Source organism: Hibiscus syriacus, unplaced genomic scaffold, assembly GCF_006381635.1.
Source record: "Hibiscus syriacus cultivar Baekdansim isolate YM2019G1 unplaced genomic scaffold, ASM638163v2 tig00111745_pilon, whole genome shotgun sequence".
NCBI classification, from domain to species: domain Eukaryota; kingdom Viridiplantae; phylum Streptophyta; class Magnoliopsida; order Malvales; family Malvaceae; genus Hibiscus; species Hibiscus syriacus.
Window position 1 is genome coordinate 953,252 of NW_024063168.1, and position 20,502 is coordinate 973,753.

The following is a 20,502-nucleotide window of genomic DNA, read 5'->3' on the forward strand; positions in this document are numbered from 1 at the left end:
TTAAGCATGATTTTGAAAATAAATAAAAAGTTTAAGTACTGTAATATACTAAAACTAATAATTTAAATACTAATCGCGTAATTTACCACATGAAAATTTGTTTAAGATTAGATGATCATTTGTGTAGTCTTAGAAATGAAATTGAGTTGACCCGAAAGAAATAGTGAGCGGGTTTGTTTCGGAACCGACCCGGAGAACCTTGTCGAAGTAAGCTGTACCCGTCAAAGGGTATAAGTGGCAGAACCGGAACTTAAAAACAAAATAACTTTTTAGTATATTTTCCTGAAATAGATTTTTTCCCCTCTCAATTCAATTCAATTCAACCTATTCCTCTCTTAAACCCTAGCACCTGAAATTTCGTTACTGAGATCTAAGCAATCCCGCAGATTGGAACTCTTTCGTCTACACTTGATATCCGTAAATATTAATAATCCATTTTTTTTTATTTCAGTTACTTTATGCGATTGATTATATCGGGAACCCATGGGACTTGGATGCTTTCTCAACATTTTTTTAAATCTTTTATAATCGTTCTTAGTTGATTCTTTTTGCAGGTATTTGAGGTAAACTTTGCGCATGTTCTGGAATGGCCAACAATTCTCAACCATCTAGTGCCCAGGTAGCCTGCTGAGTAGGTTTAGTTTTTTTTTCTTTATTTCTATAATATGGATTATTGTTTAAGATTATGTTTGTCTTCTGGGGTTAAATCTTGGTTGCTGCTGCCAAGTCTCGTCCAAAGTTATCAAAATTTATGAACATAACCCGAGGGCTGAGGCTTTTTTATCATTCGTTTGTTTTTCTTCTTGGAAATAGTTAGAAATAACTAGAGTGTAGCCATTACTAGCTCTAACTTTTATTAGATTCTCTTGGTGGCACCGGCATTATTGTTTTTAACATTAATGAGAAATGGATGCTTTTGGCTTTTGGCCTAAAGTACATACATAAGTAATCTCCTTTATTCTAGCTTTTCGATGAATGCCTAAGATGTCTAGAACTTTTTTGCTATCCTTTTTCTTCCCCAGCCACATTGGCCTCCTTCAGTTGGATCCATGGGTCCTCAAAGTTATGGCTCTCCCTTATCTTCACAGGTAATTCCTCCACTTTTTAGTGGCTGCTTTTTCATCTTGTGATAGCAACTTATTAAACGCATTGTGCGTGAAATTTCTATCACAGTTTCGACCAGTGGCCCCAGCGCAGCAAGGACTACACTTTATTCCAGGTGCTTCCCAGCAGTTCCGACCTGTTGGGCAGGTTCCCTCTCCAAATGCTGGGATGCCAGCTGTTCAAAATTCGCAGATGCAGTTTTCTCAGCCAATGCAGCAGTATCCACCCCGGCCAAATCAACCTGGTCTTTCTACGCCTTCACAACAGCCTGTACAAGTACCATATGGTCAAACAAACAGGCCTCTTACATCTGAACCGCCACAGGCACATCAATCTGCTCCCCCTTTGAATAGTCATATGCCTGGTGTAGGAGCCCCTGGAATGCCCCCATCTTCATCATATGGTGTACGTCCTTATTCCTATGTTTTTATTTTTCCCTTTGTTGTCTTTACATCAGGGATATTTTGCACCTTCTCTGATATTTTATGGTTTCCCAGTTTGCGCCATCTTCTTTTGGCCTTCCTCAGAACGTTAGCACACCTTCCCAGTTTCAGCCTATATCTCAGGTGCATGCATCTGTTGCCCCAGTTGCCATGCAACCTTGGTTGTCAACCGGAAATCAGAGTGTTTCACTTGCTACACCTATACAGCAGACTAGCCAACAGCCTCCCCTTTCTTCTGCTGATGCGGTAAGTGCTTCTTCTTAGAGACATAAATATAGTATACTAAGTAGAATTTAACGAGGTTATGCCATGTGTAATTTTTGGTGTTCAGTTCAAATGCTTTATGCTCTCCTTAATGTTGACTTCCTGTGTCCGTCAGAAACTTATTTAATTAAGAAATTGAATTTTGGGCGAGAACTTTCCTAATAAGTTCAAGTTGCGTACAAAGTTGATATATCTTGAGAAAAGACCGAACAAGGAGAATCAAAAGAAAGAAAAAGGACATAAATAACCAAAAGACAACTTTAAAAAGGAAAGACAACATACTTAAACCCTAATGAACCTGCCATACCTTCATCTTTTCCTTGAGATTTGATCAATTGGATAATAAATACATATATCTGTTCTTTTTGTTGTCGTATAGAAATTGCTTATGTCACGGTAGGTTGGAATGACTTTATCTTCAATGAGTACATAAATAGACATTGTATATACATTGCACAATCTTGAACTGTTTTTGATCCAAATTTAACAATATAACACCTTCAATCAGTTAGCATCATGGAACTTAATTTCCATTATATTTTGTATATTCTTTACTAATCTTTCCATTCTTTTAAATCTTATTGTTTTTGTTTTTTCACTTTTGGCATGCCAGGTTGCAAATGTTGCTAGCCTTACTCTGCAATCTTCTGATTGGCAAGAGCATACATCCGCTGATGGAAGAAGGTAACTTTACATAGTACCTCATCATTGTGATTTTTGCTCAAATTGTTCTATGTATTTAGATTTAAAGTTATTAGGACAATTATATTTGATGAGGTAGACTTGGTTTTTGTTTGTTGTGTCTTAACTGTTGTGACATGTCTGCAGATACTATTACAACAAAAAGACAAGGCAATCTAGTTGGGAAAAGCCTCTGGAACTGATGACACCAATAGAGGTGAGGCATATTAGCATCTAGTTGTTGTTTCCTCTGTTAAAGTTTTATGCTCCATGATATGTTAACCTTGAATTTGTTGCGATATGTAATTTATGTAAATTGCCCGCTTTAATGGATGTTCAGACTGTGGCCATTCTTACCTACAAATTTGTTTTATGTGAATTCTTCTTTCTTTTGCGTGTTTTGGAATTGATTTGTTGATGTCATGGCAAGTTGGAGAAATTTAACGACTGCTCTAAATGGTCACTTTGAGGTTGCCCTTCACTTTTCTCAAGGCATGCAATATTTTGCTATTTACATGTTTATTATACGGGGAAATAATTTTATGAGGAATGATTAGATATATGGACATGCTAGTTAGGTGTCTTGATTAACTGTTCTCATTTTTTTTTCATTTCCTACTCTGTTAGTGAAACTTAGGATGGTAATAATCTCTCCCTCCCCTCTCTTAACAAAGTTATTTAATCTACTTTTACACTTCTGTTGCATCTATATATTTATTTCTTCTCTCGTCTCTTTGTTAGTCCATGTATTTATCTAATCATTTATCTTATTTTGGATAAATGTGGTTTATACTTTGTACTGTAATGAGTTCTCTGAATTAATGTAAAGGAATTTGCTATGCTATTCATTTTGTATTTGTATCCAATCAAAACTTCTTTGTTGTTCACTCCTCTTCTCATTTGATAATGGTGTTACTTGTTCCGTATTTGCTCTGTTATGGTTTCATTGTTGCAAGCATATGTTTGAAAAGGTTTGTAAAGAATTCCACAAGTACATAATGGCTATTGATTTTGGAGGTATGAGATGCTGGGTCAAAGGCTCTTGCTGTAATTTATCAGTTGTATTTATTTTCATACTTGTTGCCATGATTCTGTACAGATTGCTTTGGAATGGAATTTAATGTTCAGTATATGTTTTTTTCTCATATTGGCCCTAGAATTTGTTCTCCTTTAAGAGGCACAAAGGAGGTAGTAATGTGAGTTGCCTAGGATGTTAAAAAATTCCTGGAAAATACATTAAGATTTTTACTTGGCATGGAATCATCTTCCAGTTCCAAGATTTGGCTCAGTGAAAGGTTTTGCTATTTGTATTCAAAAAGTCCAATTTAGACTTGGTTCACAGTTGCACCTTAAGGAAAAGAGATTTTGTTACTTGCTTATCTAAATGAGATATGTTACCTTCTAATTTTGGATGATGTTATTTGTATGCAAGTTAAGACTTCAAGATGAAATCTAGCATTCGTCAAGTAAAGAATAATTTGGAGGTTACTTGTCCAAATTCTCACCTAGAGATAACCGTTCCTCCAGTTAGTTTCGAATAAAGTTAGATAATTTTGATATTAGGATCATGGTGCAGAATTTAGGAACAAGTTATTTTACCACCATTCATCCTTGGCCTGGTGAAGTTGTCTAGGGGTGGTTATAACATAGTAGTTAGTGAACAAAAGCCTACTCCTAGCCACCACTGAGTTGTTTAGTTGACCTTTTCAGGTTTGGACTTTTACAAGCAAAACCATTTTGTATGTACTACTGTCGTTATCTCTGACCACAGTAGAATAGCGTATTTCACTGTTTTCACTTGCTTATACTCCCATCCTCTCCCTTTTTGGGGGATCGAATGGATGAAACTGACAGTCTTTCTTAACAAGGTCATGATATAATTTGTTCCATTTCTAACTATTTTTTCCAACTTCATATGTATGGATTCATTGTTGGCAACTTCCTTGGGGAAGTTTTTTTTTATAGGAAATTAGGCCTCATTAAAACCCCCATTCATACCCTCCATGTTGCAACAGTAACATGAAGGACATAAGAAAGAGGAAAAGAGTGCCTATGAACTTTATTAATCAGAACAATAATACACAACCAAAACCATAACGTATTGTTACAACATAACACTGATACATAAGATTGAAAGCAAACCCCTTACGGAAAACAAACATTTCCGTACACGATAACATACCAAAAACATAACCTACTAATCAACCTATACCATGTTTAGCTAACTTATCCGCTTCCCAATTAGCAGCTCTCAGGACATGCCTTGAAATGATATCTTATCCTTCCATACGAGTAGCTATATCCTTCACCAAGGACTGAAACATAAGGATGCATAAGTTCGGAATTTTAATCCACTTCAATGCTGTACTCGAATTCGATCTCTAAAATAACCCTCTGACTTAGGGCAGATCCTAATTCTTCAATAAGAATCAATCCTCTCTATTTGCAAAATTCCACTAAAGATAAATCACAAGTTGAATTCTTTGATGGCTAAATTCCTTTGGGGGATAGTCTCACGGAGAAACGGATTCATTGGGTTAATTGGAAAACGGTGTGTCAACCTTACGAGGAGGTGGATTGGGAGTCTTGGATTTGACTACGGTTAACAGTGTTACTAGGGAAATGGGTTTGGAAGTTTGCAAACGAAAAAGACCCCCAGTGGAAGAAGATGATTTGCTGCAAACACAATATCAATAACTTATCTTTATCAATTAATAAGGCTGTTAATCCACAAGATTCATGGATTTGGAGAGGAATTTTGAACAATTTCGTGAAAAAGGATGATATAGGGGATTGTTTGAGGTCTAATTCGAAGATCCAAGTGGGGAATGGTAGATCAATTGCATTTTGGATTGATGTGTGGGTTAATAATTCTACTTTAAAAGAACAATTCCCCAGGATTTTTGCCTTATCGACCAATAAATGGGGAAGAGTTGCGGATTTTGGTTGTTATGAAAACAGTTGTTGGGTTTGGAATATCCAACTAAGGAGGAGTTTATGCGACTGGGAATTGGATCAATGGATTTATCTAATGACATTGATTGATAATATTGTTTTGAATGATGCAATTGATGATTTTCTGACATGGTCAAGGAAAGGTGATGGTTTGTTCTCGGTTAAGTCCTGTAGATTTACTCTTTCTCGTAGTTCAGTAGTGAGTTTTCAGTGGAACAAGTGGGTATGGTCTGGATTGGCACCTCCAAAAGTTGAAACTTTTCTTTGGCAGTTATCTCATATGATATTAGTTGTTAGAGTGGATTTGAAGAAAAGAGGTGTTCCCTTGGATGATTTAATATGTCCTATATGTCTTAAGGATGATGAAACAATTCAACATCTCTTTTTATTATGTCCTGTTGCTTGGGAGCTGTGGAATAGGTTCATTAGGTTATGGGATCTATCTATAGTTTTGCCCAAAGATCCACTGTCATTACTAGCCTCTTGGTCTTTTTTAAGGGCTTCTTCTTCTATATGGAATTTTATCCCGGGAGTGGTTCTATGGTCGTTATGGAAGGCTAGGAACTTAGTGGTGTTTGAAAACTGGATTTTTGACAGTTCTACACTGTTCTTCATTTGCAGGTTTGGTTTTAGCTAAATTTCCTAAGGCTAATATTTAGTTTGATCTTTTTATAGGGGATTCGAGGCTTGCATGCATGATTTCAGTTATGTCTTCAAATAAGAAGGATCAGTGTTGGGTTCCACCACCTGAATTTTATAAATTCAATGTGGATGGGGTGGTTCGAGGTGATGGTTTGCAGGGTGAAATTGGTGGATTGTTGAAAGATTCGAATGGCTCTACTTTAATCACTTTTTCTAATGTTATGGGACCAGGCCCTCCTTTGTTTGCTGAGTTGAAAGCTATTAAACAAGACATTGATTTCTTTCTTCTGAATGAGTGATGAAGGGAAGACTTATTTTAGAGAGTGATTGTAAAACAGCACTGGATTGGATTTTGAGGCTTGTTGCTGCCCCTTCGTTTTTCAGTTCTTTGGTTGGGGAAATTAGGGCTTTAGTTTCGGCTAGAGACATTTTGGTTAGGCAGATTCTTAGGGCATGTAATTGGGAGGCTGACAAGTTAGCCAAGGAGGGGATAGGCTGATTGTTTTTAGTGTTATAGTGGTGATGTTATGTTTATTTCGGGTGGTTTTATGTAAACTGTAATCTTATGTAACTTTGGTTTATTAATATATCGGGGTACTCTTTTCCTCCTTTGCTAGTTGCCTCTTCACAAGAGCCAACTATGAGAGAGGTTTTTAATGAGGCTCCCTTTTCTTATAAAAAAAAAAATCAGTCCTCTCTTAGTCACCAATAGTTTTGCCATTATAGGAGGACCTCCCCCAACCCTTTCTGAAAACGATTTTATCAACATACCTCTGCTGTCCCTAATCAGCCCACCTATACCTCCTTTATCCCAACCCCTCACCATCGCACCATCAACATTAAGTTTAACGAAACTATCAGGAGGATGAACCCACCACGAAGAAGTAGAACAACCCTTGTTCTGTCTTCCCACTGAATCAACTAGTTTTAAATCTCCCACTAAGGAATCAAACGAGATATGCACATCCTTGAATCTAGCACCAAACCAAGTAGCAGTTCTAAATAGAACAAGAAAGAAGAGCAATACTGCATCCATCTTCCCTTTATGAAAAATTACCTCATTCCTACATTTCCAAACAGGTAACATCACCGCCCTTGGGATGAATTTCCAAATACTTGATTTCGATAGTAAATCATCCCATAAAATAATGAAATCAATCATATTCTTTGGAACCAAAAAGAAACATTCCATAAATTCAAAAATCTTGACCACAGACCCCATACTACCTCACAATGCAAAAAAAGATGTGAAACTGTTTCTCCATATCTACGACACATCAGACATAGGGGGTCTTCGATCCCAGCCACTCCTCTCTTCAACAATTCCTCCTTAACCGCCACTCTCTGGTGAGCAAGCTGCCATACAAAAGTTTCCACACGGGGGGGGGGGGGGCGTGTAACTCCTGTCCAAAAATGTCTTTCCCAAGTCAATCCCCTTATTACCAGCCTGGTAAAAGAAAATCTTGAATGAAGATTTAGCTAAAAAACAACCCTCTCCGTTCCCTAACCATGTCCAACAATCTTCTTCAGAAGGAGACAAATTGATATTATTCAACGAGACAAGATGCAACCATTGTTCAACCTCCCAGTCCACCAAGTTCCTTCTCATTTGAACATCCCAAACTTCCTTGGGGAAGTTACATCGACTTATATAATGCCACTCCTTTGTATGATCATGATATTTTCTGAACTTTTTTTTTAATTACCACTTTCATTACATTGCTTAATTGTTGCTTTTTTCTGAAACAGAGAGCTGATGCATCCACGGTTTGGAAGGAATTCACTACTTCGGAGGGAAGAAAGTATGTTTGAACTCTGTTTTAAATTATTGTAAAATGTCTTATTATGATTAGACATGCACAAAGTCTAATAAAAAACCGATCCGGTTTTTTCACCTAGCCAAAAAATCGGATTTTAAAAAAACCAGTTCGGATCCTAACCGGTTTGGAGGGCCGGATGGTGTAACCGGTTTCGATTTGAAAAAAACCGGATATAAAAAAACCGGTGGTGGTGAGCAGCACTAGAGGTACACAAAAAATCCGAATATCCGATTTTGAGCAAAAAATATCCGAAACTGGATTTGGGAAAAATCGGTTTTTTTTTTAAACTGGATCAGATATTTAAAAACCGAATAGTATAACCGGTTTGAGAAAAAAGTAGACGATCGATTTTTTACCGGATAAAAAACCAATTTTTATCCGAAAAAAATTCGTTCTGGGGTTTTAAAAACTAGCCGTTAATATAGCCGTTGGGGGGTTTTTGTGCTGTTTTTTGACTTTTTTTTCTAAAAAAATCACCATTTTACCACCCTAAACATGTATAAATAGGTTGGGGATGTATTTGGTTGATTACAACTTTCTCAAATCTTATTACACCACCTAAACATCTCTCAAATCTTATTTTTGTAATTTTTTGTTCATCATGGCTACAAATACCGACCCTAACACGGTTGAATCTTCTGTCGGGGGAAACCTTAAAGTCGTGAGAGTGATCGAACACACTCGAAACAAAGATATTTGGGATCACTACGATTTATGTTAGATGTCAAATGGCTCGAGGAGGGCGTGTTGTAAACTGTCTAAAGTTTTTTGCACCAGAAAGAAACACAACGTTGAAGAACCATTTTACAAAATTATGCAAGACACTTCGCTCAAGATCAGATCCTAGTCAATCGAATCTTACACCGCAAGGTGGTGTTTTTGTTTACGACAACTAAAAATTACGAGAAGCGTTTACAAAGTTCGTGATAACAGAAGTATTGCCGTTCGACCACTTTGATGATGAAAATTTCACGGCAACAATTCAACAACTAATGCAACCACATTATACTCAAGTAAGTCGTACTACCCTTAGAAGAGATGCTATAAAAATATGGCTTACGACAAGGGAAAAAATGATTTAAGGATTCCAAGAACACCGTTATGGTGTGTCACTTACATGTGACGTTTGGAGTTTCCCTCATAATACCGGAAATTCTTTTTTAGCCGTTACGACATATTTGTTAGATCAAGATAATTGACAAATGATGAAAAGAACAATCGCGTTTGAATTATTCAGTGAGCCGCATACTGGTGCTAATTTATTTACACTTTTAAAAAGGGTAATTTGTCTTTATAAATTAAAAAATAAAGTTTTTTCTATATCCTTTGATAATGTATGGAATAATACAAACGCGGTTCCAAGATTGAAAATATTACTTTCACCTATTTTAGACGGTGCGTTTTTTCATACCCGTTGCGTTGCACACATAATTAATTTATTCGTGCAAGCCGGTTTGGAGGTTATTGAGCCGATTAGATTAGAATTTAAAGCAATGATAAAATCGGTTCTTTGTAACAACAACAAAATATTAAATGATTATAAATGATTTTTTAAGTCGGTTAATAAAAAAGCTTTGGGTCCTAATTTGAATTGTCCAACTCGTTGGAACTCAACTTGGATGATGATGCATACCGCCTTATGGCAAAGGGAAACATTGCAAATATTTCACGATCGACTTTTCGAGAGGGGCTATGTCCCAAACATTTATCCGGATTTGAGTTGGAAAACTATAGCCAAAATAACTGATTTGCTTGGGGTTTTTAAAAATTCAACAACTTTTTTATCCGGTGTTTATTATCCTACTAGCCCGTTGGTTCTTAATCAAATATTTTTGTTGGCTAATCGACTAAATGACTTTGAAACCGAAGTTTTTCAAGAAATTGGTTTTGCACTAAAGGAAAAACTTTTAAAATATTTTAAGAAGATTCCCCCCATTTTTACTTGTCGCCGCTTTAAACCCAACGTTAAATGTTGGCGTGGTTGAAACACTAATCGAACAAATTGCGTTTGTTTTTAATCTAACCGATGATGAACTCAACTTTGTCCAAAACCAAATAAATTATTTTAACAAATGTTTTCGAGACATGTTTGCAATTTATTTAACTAAATACAGATCAAGTAGTGTAATAAATGATCAAATGAGAACGAATGCGGAATCATCGAGTAGACGTCCAAGTAACATAAATTTGTCACTTTTTAACACTAGTAAATTCTCAATCCAAACGATCAGGTACTACCACCCCAAGTAGCGAGTTGGGAAATTACATGTCATGCGATTTTCTATCAAAAATGACATTTAAAGAGTTTGAAAGTTTGGATATTTTGACTTGGTGGAAAGAAAATGAAGCACAATTTTCGATTCTAGCCGCCATGGCCTGTGATTTACTAAGTATGCATTTGTTTGAAGGATTATTTGGATGGAGCGGCTCGGAAGCAACATATCACCACCCTAGAAGATGCAATTGATGTCGATTTGGAAGCAAACTTACGCATTGAAGAAGTCGAACTTGGAATATCCCCTCCAAACGAAGAAGGCGAAGATGATGAAGAAGAGATGGCAATGTAGTTTATTTTTAAACTTTGTTTCAATTATCGTAAACTTTGTTTCAATTATCGAACTTGGAAGTTTTTAAGTATTTGAATTTATCGAACTTGGAAGTATTTAAGTATTTCAATTATCGTAAACTTTGTTGCAATTGATGACGATGTAATTTTAACATTGTAATATTTAAGAATTTTAATTTATCGTTGATGAGTGTCTTGTGTATATGCTCTTCACATGCATAAATTGTTTATAGATACACGTAATTTATCTAGAATAGTTGTGCTTTGATTAGCTTTTGGTTTGTGATAGGTGTGCGTGAAATGGAACTTAAATGAGGATCTAATGCGATTAAGTGGAAGATAATGAAAGCTTGCAAGAAATGGTGATGAATGTGCTTTGATGAGAGTGTTTAAGAAGGAAGAACAAATAAAACATGACAAAAGTAGTGCTGTTCAGCATTACTCTCAAAGCCTTCAGGAGGAGTAGAGACAGATTGCACAAGAGTAGTGCTGCTCACCACCACCGGTTTTTTTATATCCGATTTTTTTCAAATCGAAACCGGTTACACCATCCGGCCCTCCAAACCGGTTAGGATCCAAATCGGTTTTTTTAAAATTCGATTTTTTGGCTAGGTGAAAAAACCGGATCGGTTTTTTATCCGACTTTGTGTATGTCTAAGCAGCATTACTCTTGTGCAATCTATCTCTACTCCTCCTCCTGAAGGTTTTGAGAGTAATGCTGAGCAGCACTACTATTGTCCTGTTTTATTTGTTCTTCCTTCTTAAACACTCTCATCAAAGAACATTGATCACAATTTCTTGTAAGCTTTCATTATCTTCCACTTAATCACATTAGATTCTCATTTAAGCTCCATTTCATGCACACCTATCACAAATCAAAAGCTAATCAAAGCACAACTATTCTAGATAAATTAGGTGTGTTTATAAACATTTTAAGCATGTGAAGAGCATATCCACAAGACACTCATCAACGATAAATTAAAATACTTAAATATTTCAATGTTAAAATTACATCGTAATCAATTGCAGTAAAGTTTACGATAATTGAAATACTTCCAAGTTCGATAAATTCAAATACTTAAAAACTTCCAAGTTCGATAATTGAAACAAAGTTTACGATAATTGAAACAAAGTTTAAAAATAAACTACATTGCCATCTCTTCTTCATCATCTTCGCCTTCTTCGTTTGGAGGGGATATTCCAAGTTCGACTTCTTCAATGCGTAAGTTTGCTTCCAAATCGACATCAATTGCATCTTCTAGGGTGGTGATATGTTGCTTCCGAGCCGCTCCATCCAAATAATCCTTCAAACAAATGCATACTTCCACCGACTCGGGATTTAGTCTTGATATCCGTTGCGATATAACCCTGCCACTAACAGAAAAAACAGATTCCGAAGCTACCGTAGAAGCTTGGACGGTTAGTAAATCACGGGCCATGGTGGCTATAATCGAAAATTGTGTTTCCTTTTCTTTCCACCAAGCCAAACTCTTCAAATGTCATTTTTGATAGATTTCCCAACTCGTTACTTGAGGTGGTTGTACGTGATCGTTTGGATTGAAAATTTACTAGTGTTAAAAAGTGAAAAATTTATATTACTTGGATGTCTACTAGATGATTCCGCATTCGTTCTCATTTGATCGTGTATTACACTACTTGATCTGTATTTAGTTAAATAAATTGCAAACATGTCTCGAAAACATTTGTTAAAATAATTTATTTGGTTTTGGACAAAGTTGGGTTCATCATCGGTTAGATTAAAAGCAAACGCAATTTGTTCGATTAGTGTTTCAACCCTGCCAACATTTAACGTTGGGTTTAAAGCGGCGACACAATTAAAAATGGGAGGAATCTCCTTAAAATATTTTAAAAGTTTTTCTTTAATTGCAAAGCCAATTTCTTGAAAAACTTCGGTTTCAAAGTCATTTAGTTGGTTAGCCAACAAAAATATTTGATTAAGAACCAACGGGCTAGTAGGGTAATAAACACCGGATAAAAAAGTTGTTACATTTTTTAAAACTCCAAGCAAATCAGTTATTTTGGCTATAGTTTCCAACTCAAATCCGGATAAATGTTTGGGACATGACCCCTCTCGAAAAGTCGATCGTGAAATATTTGCAATGTTTCCCTTTGTCATAAGGCGGTATGCATCATCATCCAAGTTGAGTTCTAACGAGTTAGACAATCCAAATTAGGACCCAAAGCTTTTTTATTAACCGACTTACAAAATCATTTAGTCTTTTGTTGTTGTTACAAAGAACCGATTTATCATTGCTTTAAATTCTAATTGGCTCAATAACCTCAAAACCGGCTTGCACGAATAAATTAATTATGTGTGCAACGCAACGGGTATGAAAAAACGCACTGTCTAAAATTGGTGAAAGTAATATTTTCAATCTTGGAACCGCGTTTGTATTATTCGATGCATTATCAAAGGATATAGAAAAAACTTTATTTTCTAATTTATAAAGACAAATTACCCTTTTTAAAAGTGTAAATAAATTAGCATCGGTATGCGGCTCACCGAATAATTCAAACGCGATTGTTCTTTTATCATTTGCCAATTATCTTGATCTAACCAATGTGCTGTAACTGCTAAAAATAATTTCCGGTATTATGAGGGGAACTCCAAACGTCACATGTAAGCGACACACCATAACGGTGTTCTTGGAATTCTAAAATCATTTTTTCCCTCGCCGTACGCCACATTTTTATAGCATCTCTTCTAAGGTAGTACGACTTACTTGAGTATAACGTGGTTGCATTAATTGTTGCCGTGAAATCTTCATCATCAAAGTGGTCAAAGGACAATGCTTTTGTAATCACGAACTTTGTAAACGCTTCTCGTAATTTTTCGTTGTCGTAAATAAAAACACCACCTTGCGGTGTAAGATTCGATTGACTTGGATCCGATCTTGAGCGAAGTGCCTTGCATGATTTTGTAAAATGGTTCTTCAACGTTGTGTTTCCTTCCGATGCAAAAAACTTTAGACAAAGTTTACAACGCGTCCTCCTCGAGCCATTTGACATCTCACATAAATCGTAGTGATCCCAAATATCTTTGTTTCGAGTGTGTTCGATCACTCTCACGACTTTAAGGTTTCCCCCGACAGAAGATTTAACCGTGTTAGGGTCGGTATTTGTAGCCATGATGAACAAAAAATTACAAAAATAAGATTTGAGAGATGTTTAGGTGTTGTGTAATAAGATTTGAGAAAGTTGTAATTAACCAAATACATCCCAACCTATTTATACATGTTTAGGGTGGTAAAATGGTGATTTTTTTAGAAAAAAAACTGTCACAAAAAACCCCGCAACGGCTAGTTTTTAAAACCTCAGACCGGATTTTTTTTCAGATAAAAACTGATTTTTTTCAAACCGGTAAAAAAACCGATCGTCTAATTTTTCCCAAACCGGTTATACTATCTGGTTTTTAAATATCCGATCCGGTTTAAAAAAACGGTTTTTCCCAAATCCAATTTCGGATATTTTTTGCGCAAAATCGGATTTTTTTGCACCTCTAATTGTGATCCACATTTTATTCTGTTAGATTTTTTTCATGATTGATATGTGATCAAGAGATTGCTTTTGTAGATATTATTACAACAAGGTTACAAAGCAGTCTAAGTGGACAATACCTGAGGAATTGAAGGTACGTCCTTGTGATTTATGATTACTTGGTTTTTTCCCTTTTGACATCATTTTTAATCATTAATTCCAGTTAGCACGTGAGCAAGCTCAGGCGGTAGCTAGCCAAGGAACTCCATCAGGCTCAGGAGTGCCTCAAGCTCCAGTTGCTGCTATTGGTTCTGCAGCTGAGATGCCTTCTACAGCTATTTCTTCGAGCTCCAACACTTTGCAGGATTCAAGCCTGGCTTCAGTTATGCCTGTTGTTAATTCTTCACCCAATTCAGCATCTGGACCAACGGCTATTCCTGTTTCACAATCTGCTACTACAGATGCACCTGGGGCAGTGTCTGTGTCACCTTTACCTGCTGTTCCCTTGGGAGGTTCCACTGTTTCTGTTCCTTCTGTCAATGCTAACACAGCAGTCACGTATGGGCTTCCACTGTTTTTTATTTTATCTTTCCATGATTTCAATAACGTTGTTGAAATTAACCACTTCATTTATCCTCACTTCAGAAGAAGCTTGGAACCTATGGCAACTGAAGACACAGATGGAGCTTCTGCTCAAGACATTGAGGTATACTCTTTGAAACACTTCGATTTCAAAGCTCTCTTCTTTCGATCAACCATTTCTGAGAGACAAAATAATCTTTTTAAAGAGTTCTTTTCTATTTTAGGGAAAAAGTTACTATACTTACCATTGTAAGTGAGATATTTTGGTTTATTTCGTTTTTTGTTTCTGCAGGAAGCGAGAAAGGGGATGGCAACTGGTGGAAAGGTTAATGTGACTCCAGTAGAAGAGAAAATTCTGGATGATGAGCCTTTAGTATATGCAAATAAGCTGGTAACATTCTAGACGCTTCTCTTTCCCCCCTATCACTTGAACTTAAGTTTTGTTCTTTTTTAACCCTAAACTCAGGGAACTGTGATGCAAATTCTGCAATCGACTGGATCAATAGCAATTCTTGCGTTTTTTTTTATATTTTCTCACATTCTTTCAGGAGGCAAAAAATGCTTTCAAATCTCTCCTTGAATCTGCAAATGTGCAATCTGATTGGACGTGGGAGCAGGTATCCTTGATCCTTTGCCTTCCTCCCAGCTTTATCCTCTCAGCATGCTTATTTCTACTGATTAAAAACTTTCTCTAGGCAATGAGAGAAATAATTATTGACAAAAGGTATGATGCTCTGAAGACACTTGGTGAGCGGAAGCAAGCCTTTAATGAGGTAAATCTCACAGTAGCAGCTATGTGGTATAATTTTGTCATGCTTGTCGTAGGATTGCTATAAGTTTGTACTCAACACTCAATTTATATTCTTCTGTAAATAATTGTTTTGGAGTTAAATAAAACATTATCCTATTCTGTTCTGACATGAAATTAATGTTATTAATAGTATTTGGGTCAAAGAAAAAAGTTAGAAGCCGAGGAAAGGCGAATGAGACAGAAGAAGGCTCGGGAGGAGTTTACAAAAATGCTGGAAGTATGTTGCATGAAGCTGATATCATCTTCTTTTCTTGTCCATGTATACATTTTTACTTGACCTAATGCTTTCTTTGTGCTTTGACTTCATCCCAGGAGTCTAAGGAACTAACATCATCCATGAGATGGAGGTTGATATTTTTCTGTATATTATGGGAATAAGAGTTTCCTTGTTATTCTAAATGTGGAAACTGTTAAATATTCTAACTAATCTTTTACCCGTTCAGTAAAGCTCAAAGTTTGTTTGAAAATGATGAGCGGTTTAAGACTGTTGAACGTGCCAGAGATCGGGAAGATCTTTTTGAAAGCTATATAGTGGATCTTGAGAGGAAGGTAATGGTTTTGTACTTTTCGCATATTTCATGTCTTATGCAAAGCATTGTAGTAATTTCACTTTATTCCTTGGCAAATATTCAAGCAAAAAATAATAATAATAAAACATCTTCAATTTCGTAATTTTACTTTTTTATTTAATGCAGGAAAGGGAACATGCTGCAGAGGAAAAAAGGCGTTATATAGCAGAATATAGAAAATTTCTGGAATCCTGTGATTTTATTAAGGTATACAAAGAAGATTTTTAATTGTTTCCTTTGTAAGGATCATTAGCTTGATTTCTATTTTCCTGATTTTTTTCTTTCAATCTGCAGGTAAACAGCCAGTGGAGGAAAGTTCAAGATCGTTTGGAGGATGATGAAAGATGCTCTCGTCTTGAAAAAATTGATCGGCTGCTCATATTCCAGGACTGCATTCTTGACTTAGAGAAGGAAGAAGAGGAAAAAAAGAAGATGCAAAAGGTGGAAATGCTTTCTATAATTATTAATTTGCAACCAGTTTGTGTTCTTACCTTTTTGTCTTCCGGTGAAATTTAGGAACAATTGAGACGTGCCGAGCGCAAAAACCGTGATGCATTTCGTAAGCTAATGGAAGATCATGTTGCTGATGGCACTCTTACAGCTAGAACTTATTGGCGAGATTATTGTTTGAAGGTTTTATCTATTTTAACTTGTTTTTATAGTAAGAGTGGGTTTTCATCAATATGTGTTTTTCTGTTTTCAGCAATAGCTTTTGCTGAGTCTGTTTTATGATTTCTAGGTGAAAGATTTGCCTCAATATCTTGCTGTTGCATCAAACACATCTGGTTCGACACCAAAAGATTTGTTCGAGGATGTTGCTGAAGAATTAGAAAAACAGGTGTGGGCCTCAGATATTTTGTGAGAGTTGTCCATTTTTGTCATGTCCCTGTTATATTTTTGCTCAAGCAGGAGTGTCATGTTTCTGATGGTTTCTTTTGTACATTGATAGTATCATGAAGACAAAACCCGTATAAAAGATGCAATGAAGTCGGGGAAGGTAGGATACTATATTTATCTTGCAAGGTCGCTTGGTGAATTTTCATTATCGACACCTTCTTGGCTTTCCTCCAGATTACCATGGTTTGTTCATGGACATTCGAAGACTTCAAGGCTGCTATTTCAGAAGAAGTTGGTTCCTCGCTGATATCAGATATTAAATTAAAGGTACTTCTGTTGCAAGGCAATACATGCTTCCAACCAAAAAAGGAAAACAAAGAAAGAAACATTGGCTCTGGTAGCATTGTTTAAATGGATGTTAACCCTCCATGAACACTTCCATCTGATTATAGTTCTTATACTTTATCATTTAATCAGAGGTTTGGACCCCTATTTCCTTTTCTTTTAGTCAGAGGTTTAGAGCTTTAGGGTTTTAGAACTGTGTTTGTTAGGATGTTTATAGGCTGGATGGTTTATTTAGTATTTTTCCCCCACTTTATTTGTTTGTTTAAATGAGCACAAATCTTGTGGCTGAATATTGAAAAGTTTATTCTTTACTCTTTTGCAGCCTGTGTATGATGAGTTACTTGAGAGAGCCAAGGAGAAGGAGGAGAAAGAGGCTAAAAAACGACAACGTCTAGCTGATGACTTCACTAAACTATTGCATACCTATAAGGTGTGTTATGCTGTATTTTGAATACAAACAGGCAGTATAGCTTTTGTAAACTTGTTTAACTTCTGGTCCTTCCTTCTGTTGCTTCGCAGGAGATAACGGCATCTTCTAATTGGGAGGATTCCAAGCCACTTTTTGAAGAAAGTCAAGAATACATGTATTTCACCCTTTATCTTTGCCAATAAAGATGAGAAACCGCGTTTATCATTCTTAAGCATCTCACTTTTAAGACCCCCCCCCCTTTTTTTTCCTGCTATGCTTTTTGTTAGATCAATTGCAGAAGAGAGCAGTAGGAGAGAGATTTTTGAGGAATACATTGCACACTTACAGGAGAAAGCTAAAGATAAGGAGCGAAAACGAGAGGAGGAGAAGGTTTGCAAATCTTTAACAATATTTCTATGTAGTTGGTGGTTAAAAATCCCACGTATTCGTAAAACACCTTCAATAGCTATGAAGTAACTTTAGTTGGTTTTAAACCCCAAGTATGAGCACTTAAACAATTGAATTTTCTTTCTGTGCTTTCCATTTAATTTTCCAGAGCTGTGATCTGCATTTCATATTTTGCATAAAGCTGTAGGTTTCTTCTAAATCAGAAGATGTTTATGTTGTTGTTTTCAGGCTAAAAAGGAGAGAGATAGAGAAGATAAAGAGAAAAGGAAGGAGAAGGAAAGAGAACGTGAAAGGGAAAAGGGTAAGGATCGAACTAAAAAGGATGAGACAGACGGTGAGAATTTAGATATATCCGACAGCTATGGCCATAAAGAAGAGAAGAAAAAGGACAGGGAGAAAGACAGGAAACAACACCGTAAACGTCATCAAAGCACCGCTGATGATGAGAGTTCGGACAAGGATGATAGAGAGGAGTCCAAGAAGTCTCGGAGACATGGCAGCGACCGTAAGAAATCAAGAAAGGTACATCTACCTACATATCAAATGATGATAATGTTTGTATTTATCCAACCAAGTCATAATGTTCTTCCTACGTGCCCGTGTCAGCATGCCCATTCACCTGAATCCGAGAGTGAAAGCCGGCATAAAAAGCACAAGAGAGATCGTGATGGGTCGCGTAGAAACAGTGGTTATGAGGAGCTCGAAGATGGTGAACTTGGTGAGGATGGTGTAGTTCCATATTTACCTTTATCATGAAAAAGGCTAAGAAACAAGTTCTTAAAGATTTCATTGCTACATTGTTGTTTTTCTTTTTGACAATCAGAGTAATTTTCGACTTTGGTACTTTTAACCCACACCCACACATCAGAGTAGTTAAAGGTTTAATTTACATTAATTTCTAATAAACCAGAAGTTATAATCTGAAGATGTACTTACTGCAAGGACCAAAACTCATGATACAAGTCCAGTGATAACATATGGGACTTAACGTGATGGTCGTCTTTCTTAAAATTTTAATTTTTCACATAATTTAAATATCTTTTCATCTTTTCTATTAGTAATTTATTTTTATCTTTTAATATAAAATCTTACGTTTATTCCTAATAACTTACAACGGTGTCCCTGATGATGCCATGAATCAGTACAGATCTAGAGAAACACCAAGCGAAGGTCGCCGTGTTGAATTTATACCCCTAAATCATTCGCATGCATATGAACAGAGAAGAATACAAGAAACAAAACACGGTCATTATTTCTTTTTCTATCTATTTTTGGTTGGTAAAAGAAAGGTTGGAAATTTTATCCTGAAAATATATCTATTGTTTCTCTATATGTAATTTATCGTGTGTTCTGAGATGGACTCAAGATTTTAGGTTAGGGGATGAACTTGAACTTACAATATTTCAGGGACGAAAACAGATTTTCAATAGAAAATACATAGAAAAAAAACCTTAAAATATATAGTAATTTTAAAATTTCAGGGGCGTTGGTCCATCCATGCATGTGTTGATCTTGTAATTGGCGTATGAGCTACCTTCTACCGTAAACCAGTCTTCGTATTGGTTTGGGAGTTTGTAAAAGAGTGGAACTGGCATATGCATTATTTTTCTACAGGGAAGTGTCCCCGAAATGGAATTTGTAATAATCTTTTTCCATCTTGTCTTGGATAATTTGTGATTGATACAATGTGAATTATCAATCATCAAAAAATTGCATATTGAATTTAAATTAATATGTATATTATATTGTTAATTTTAAATAAATATTAAATTGAGATCCATATGCTTTTGGCTTTCACACAAACATCAAAAGTGCATAACACTAACGTTTACTCTTTAAACGATAGAATTTCAAGATTCTTAAAATCGATCACATCGATTGACTGAATATCTAAACAATACAAATTGGACCAAGAGATTGTGTCAAAGTTCAATTTTTAGAACGTGTAGCTTGTTGAGGAGGGTTTTAATTCATTTATGTTATGACATTAGTTTGAGTATTACTGACATCGATTCAACTTGAAAAGTTCAAAGTTAAACTCAATTTGTAAACTCGCGAACTTTAAATTGTCAAGAATACTTAGTTCTATTGAAGTTCAACTTAAGCTCAAACATTAAATACATAAATCCTCATATTGTATTTAGAATAAAACAACATATAAACGCTAATGTATTAATAATTTAATTTAAATTTTAAGATATTATTTTTTGAGTTACTCGCAAGCTTTTCAATTCGAATATTAAGTAGATCGCTTGGGCTTATTAATAATTCGAGTCGAGACTATTTAATTCAAGTGTTGACCAAACTTTGACCGAATCAAACCCAATGTCCACGCAATGATCACAACTCATATGCAGCATTCGATAACAATATCACAACAGTTTCGATACATTTGAAGAGAATGGCAAGCAGCCATGCCAGTACCAGACAAACAAAGGAGAAATAGAAATTGAATTGCCTTAGTACTTGGGCAGGGGAACTGGATTTTCAGCTCTCAATTTCTCGATTTTAGATTTGAACTCGCCGTGAATCGACGCAAGCGATCTCTGTCTTGAAGCGAAAGCAACA

The 20,502-nt window shown here is 35.9% G+C and overlaps 1 protein-coding gene across 1 annotated transcript; it reads left to right on the plus strand.

Annotated features, from left to right (window-relative positions):
• Positions 1–288: 288 nt before the first annotated feature.
• On the plus strand, positions 289–18,802 carry LOC120169098 (pre-mRNA-processing protein 40A-like). The gene is made up of 28 exons (XM_039177318.1): positions 289–417; positions 555–619; positions 1,023–1,088; positions 1,174–1,509; positions 1,602–1,793; positions 2,425–2,495; positions 2,640–2,709; positions 7,839–7,891; positions 14,070–14,127; positions 14,197–14,531; positions 14,619–14,679; positions 14,848–14,946; positions 15,104–15,172; positions 15,251–15,328; positions 15,497–15,583; positions 15,679–15,713; positions 15,810–15,915; positions 16,062–16,142; positions 16,230–16,376; positions 16,452–16,568; positions 16,675–16,773; positions 16,885–16,932; positions 17,007–17,099; positions 17,440–17,547; positions 17,637–17,701; positions 17,814–17,916; positions 18,163–18,456; positions 18,541–18,802. The coding sequence occupies exons 2-28, from the start codon at positions 587–589 to the stop codon at positions 18,688–18,690; spliced, it is 3,054 nt and encodes a 1,017-aa protein (XP_039033249.1). The 5' UTR covers positions 289–417; positions 555–586; the 3' UTR covers positions 18,691–18,802.
• The last annotated feature ends 1,700 nt before the right edge of the window (positions 18,803–20,502 follow it).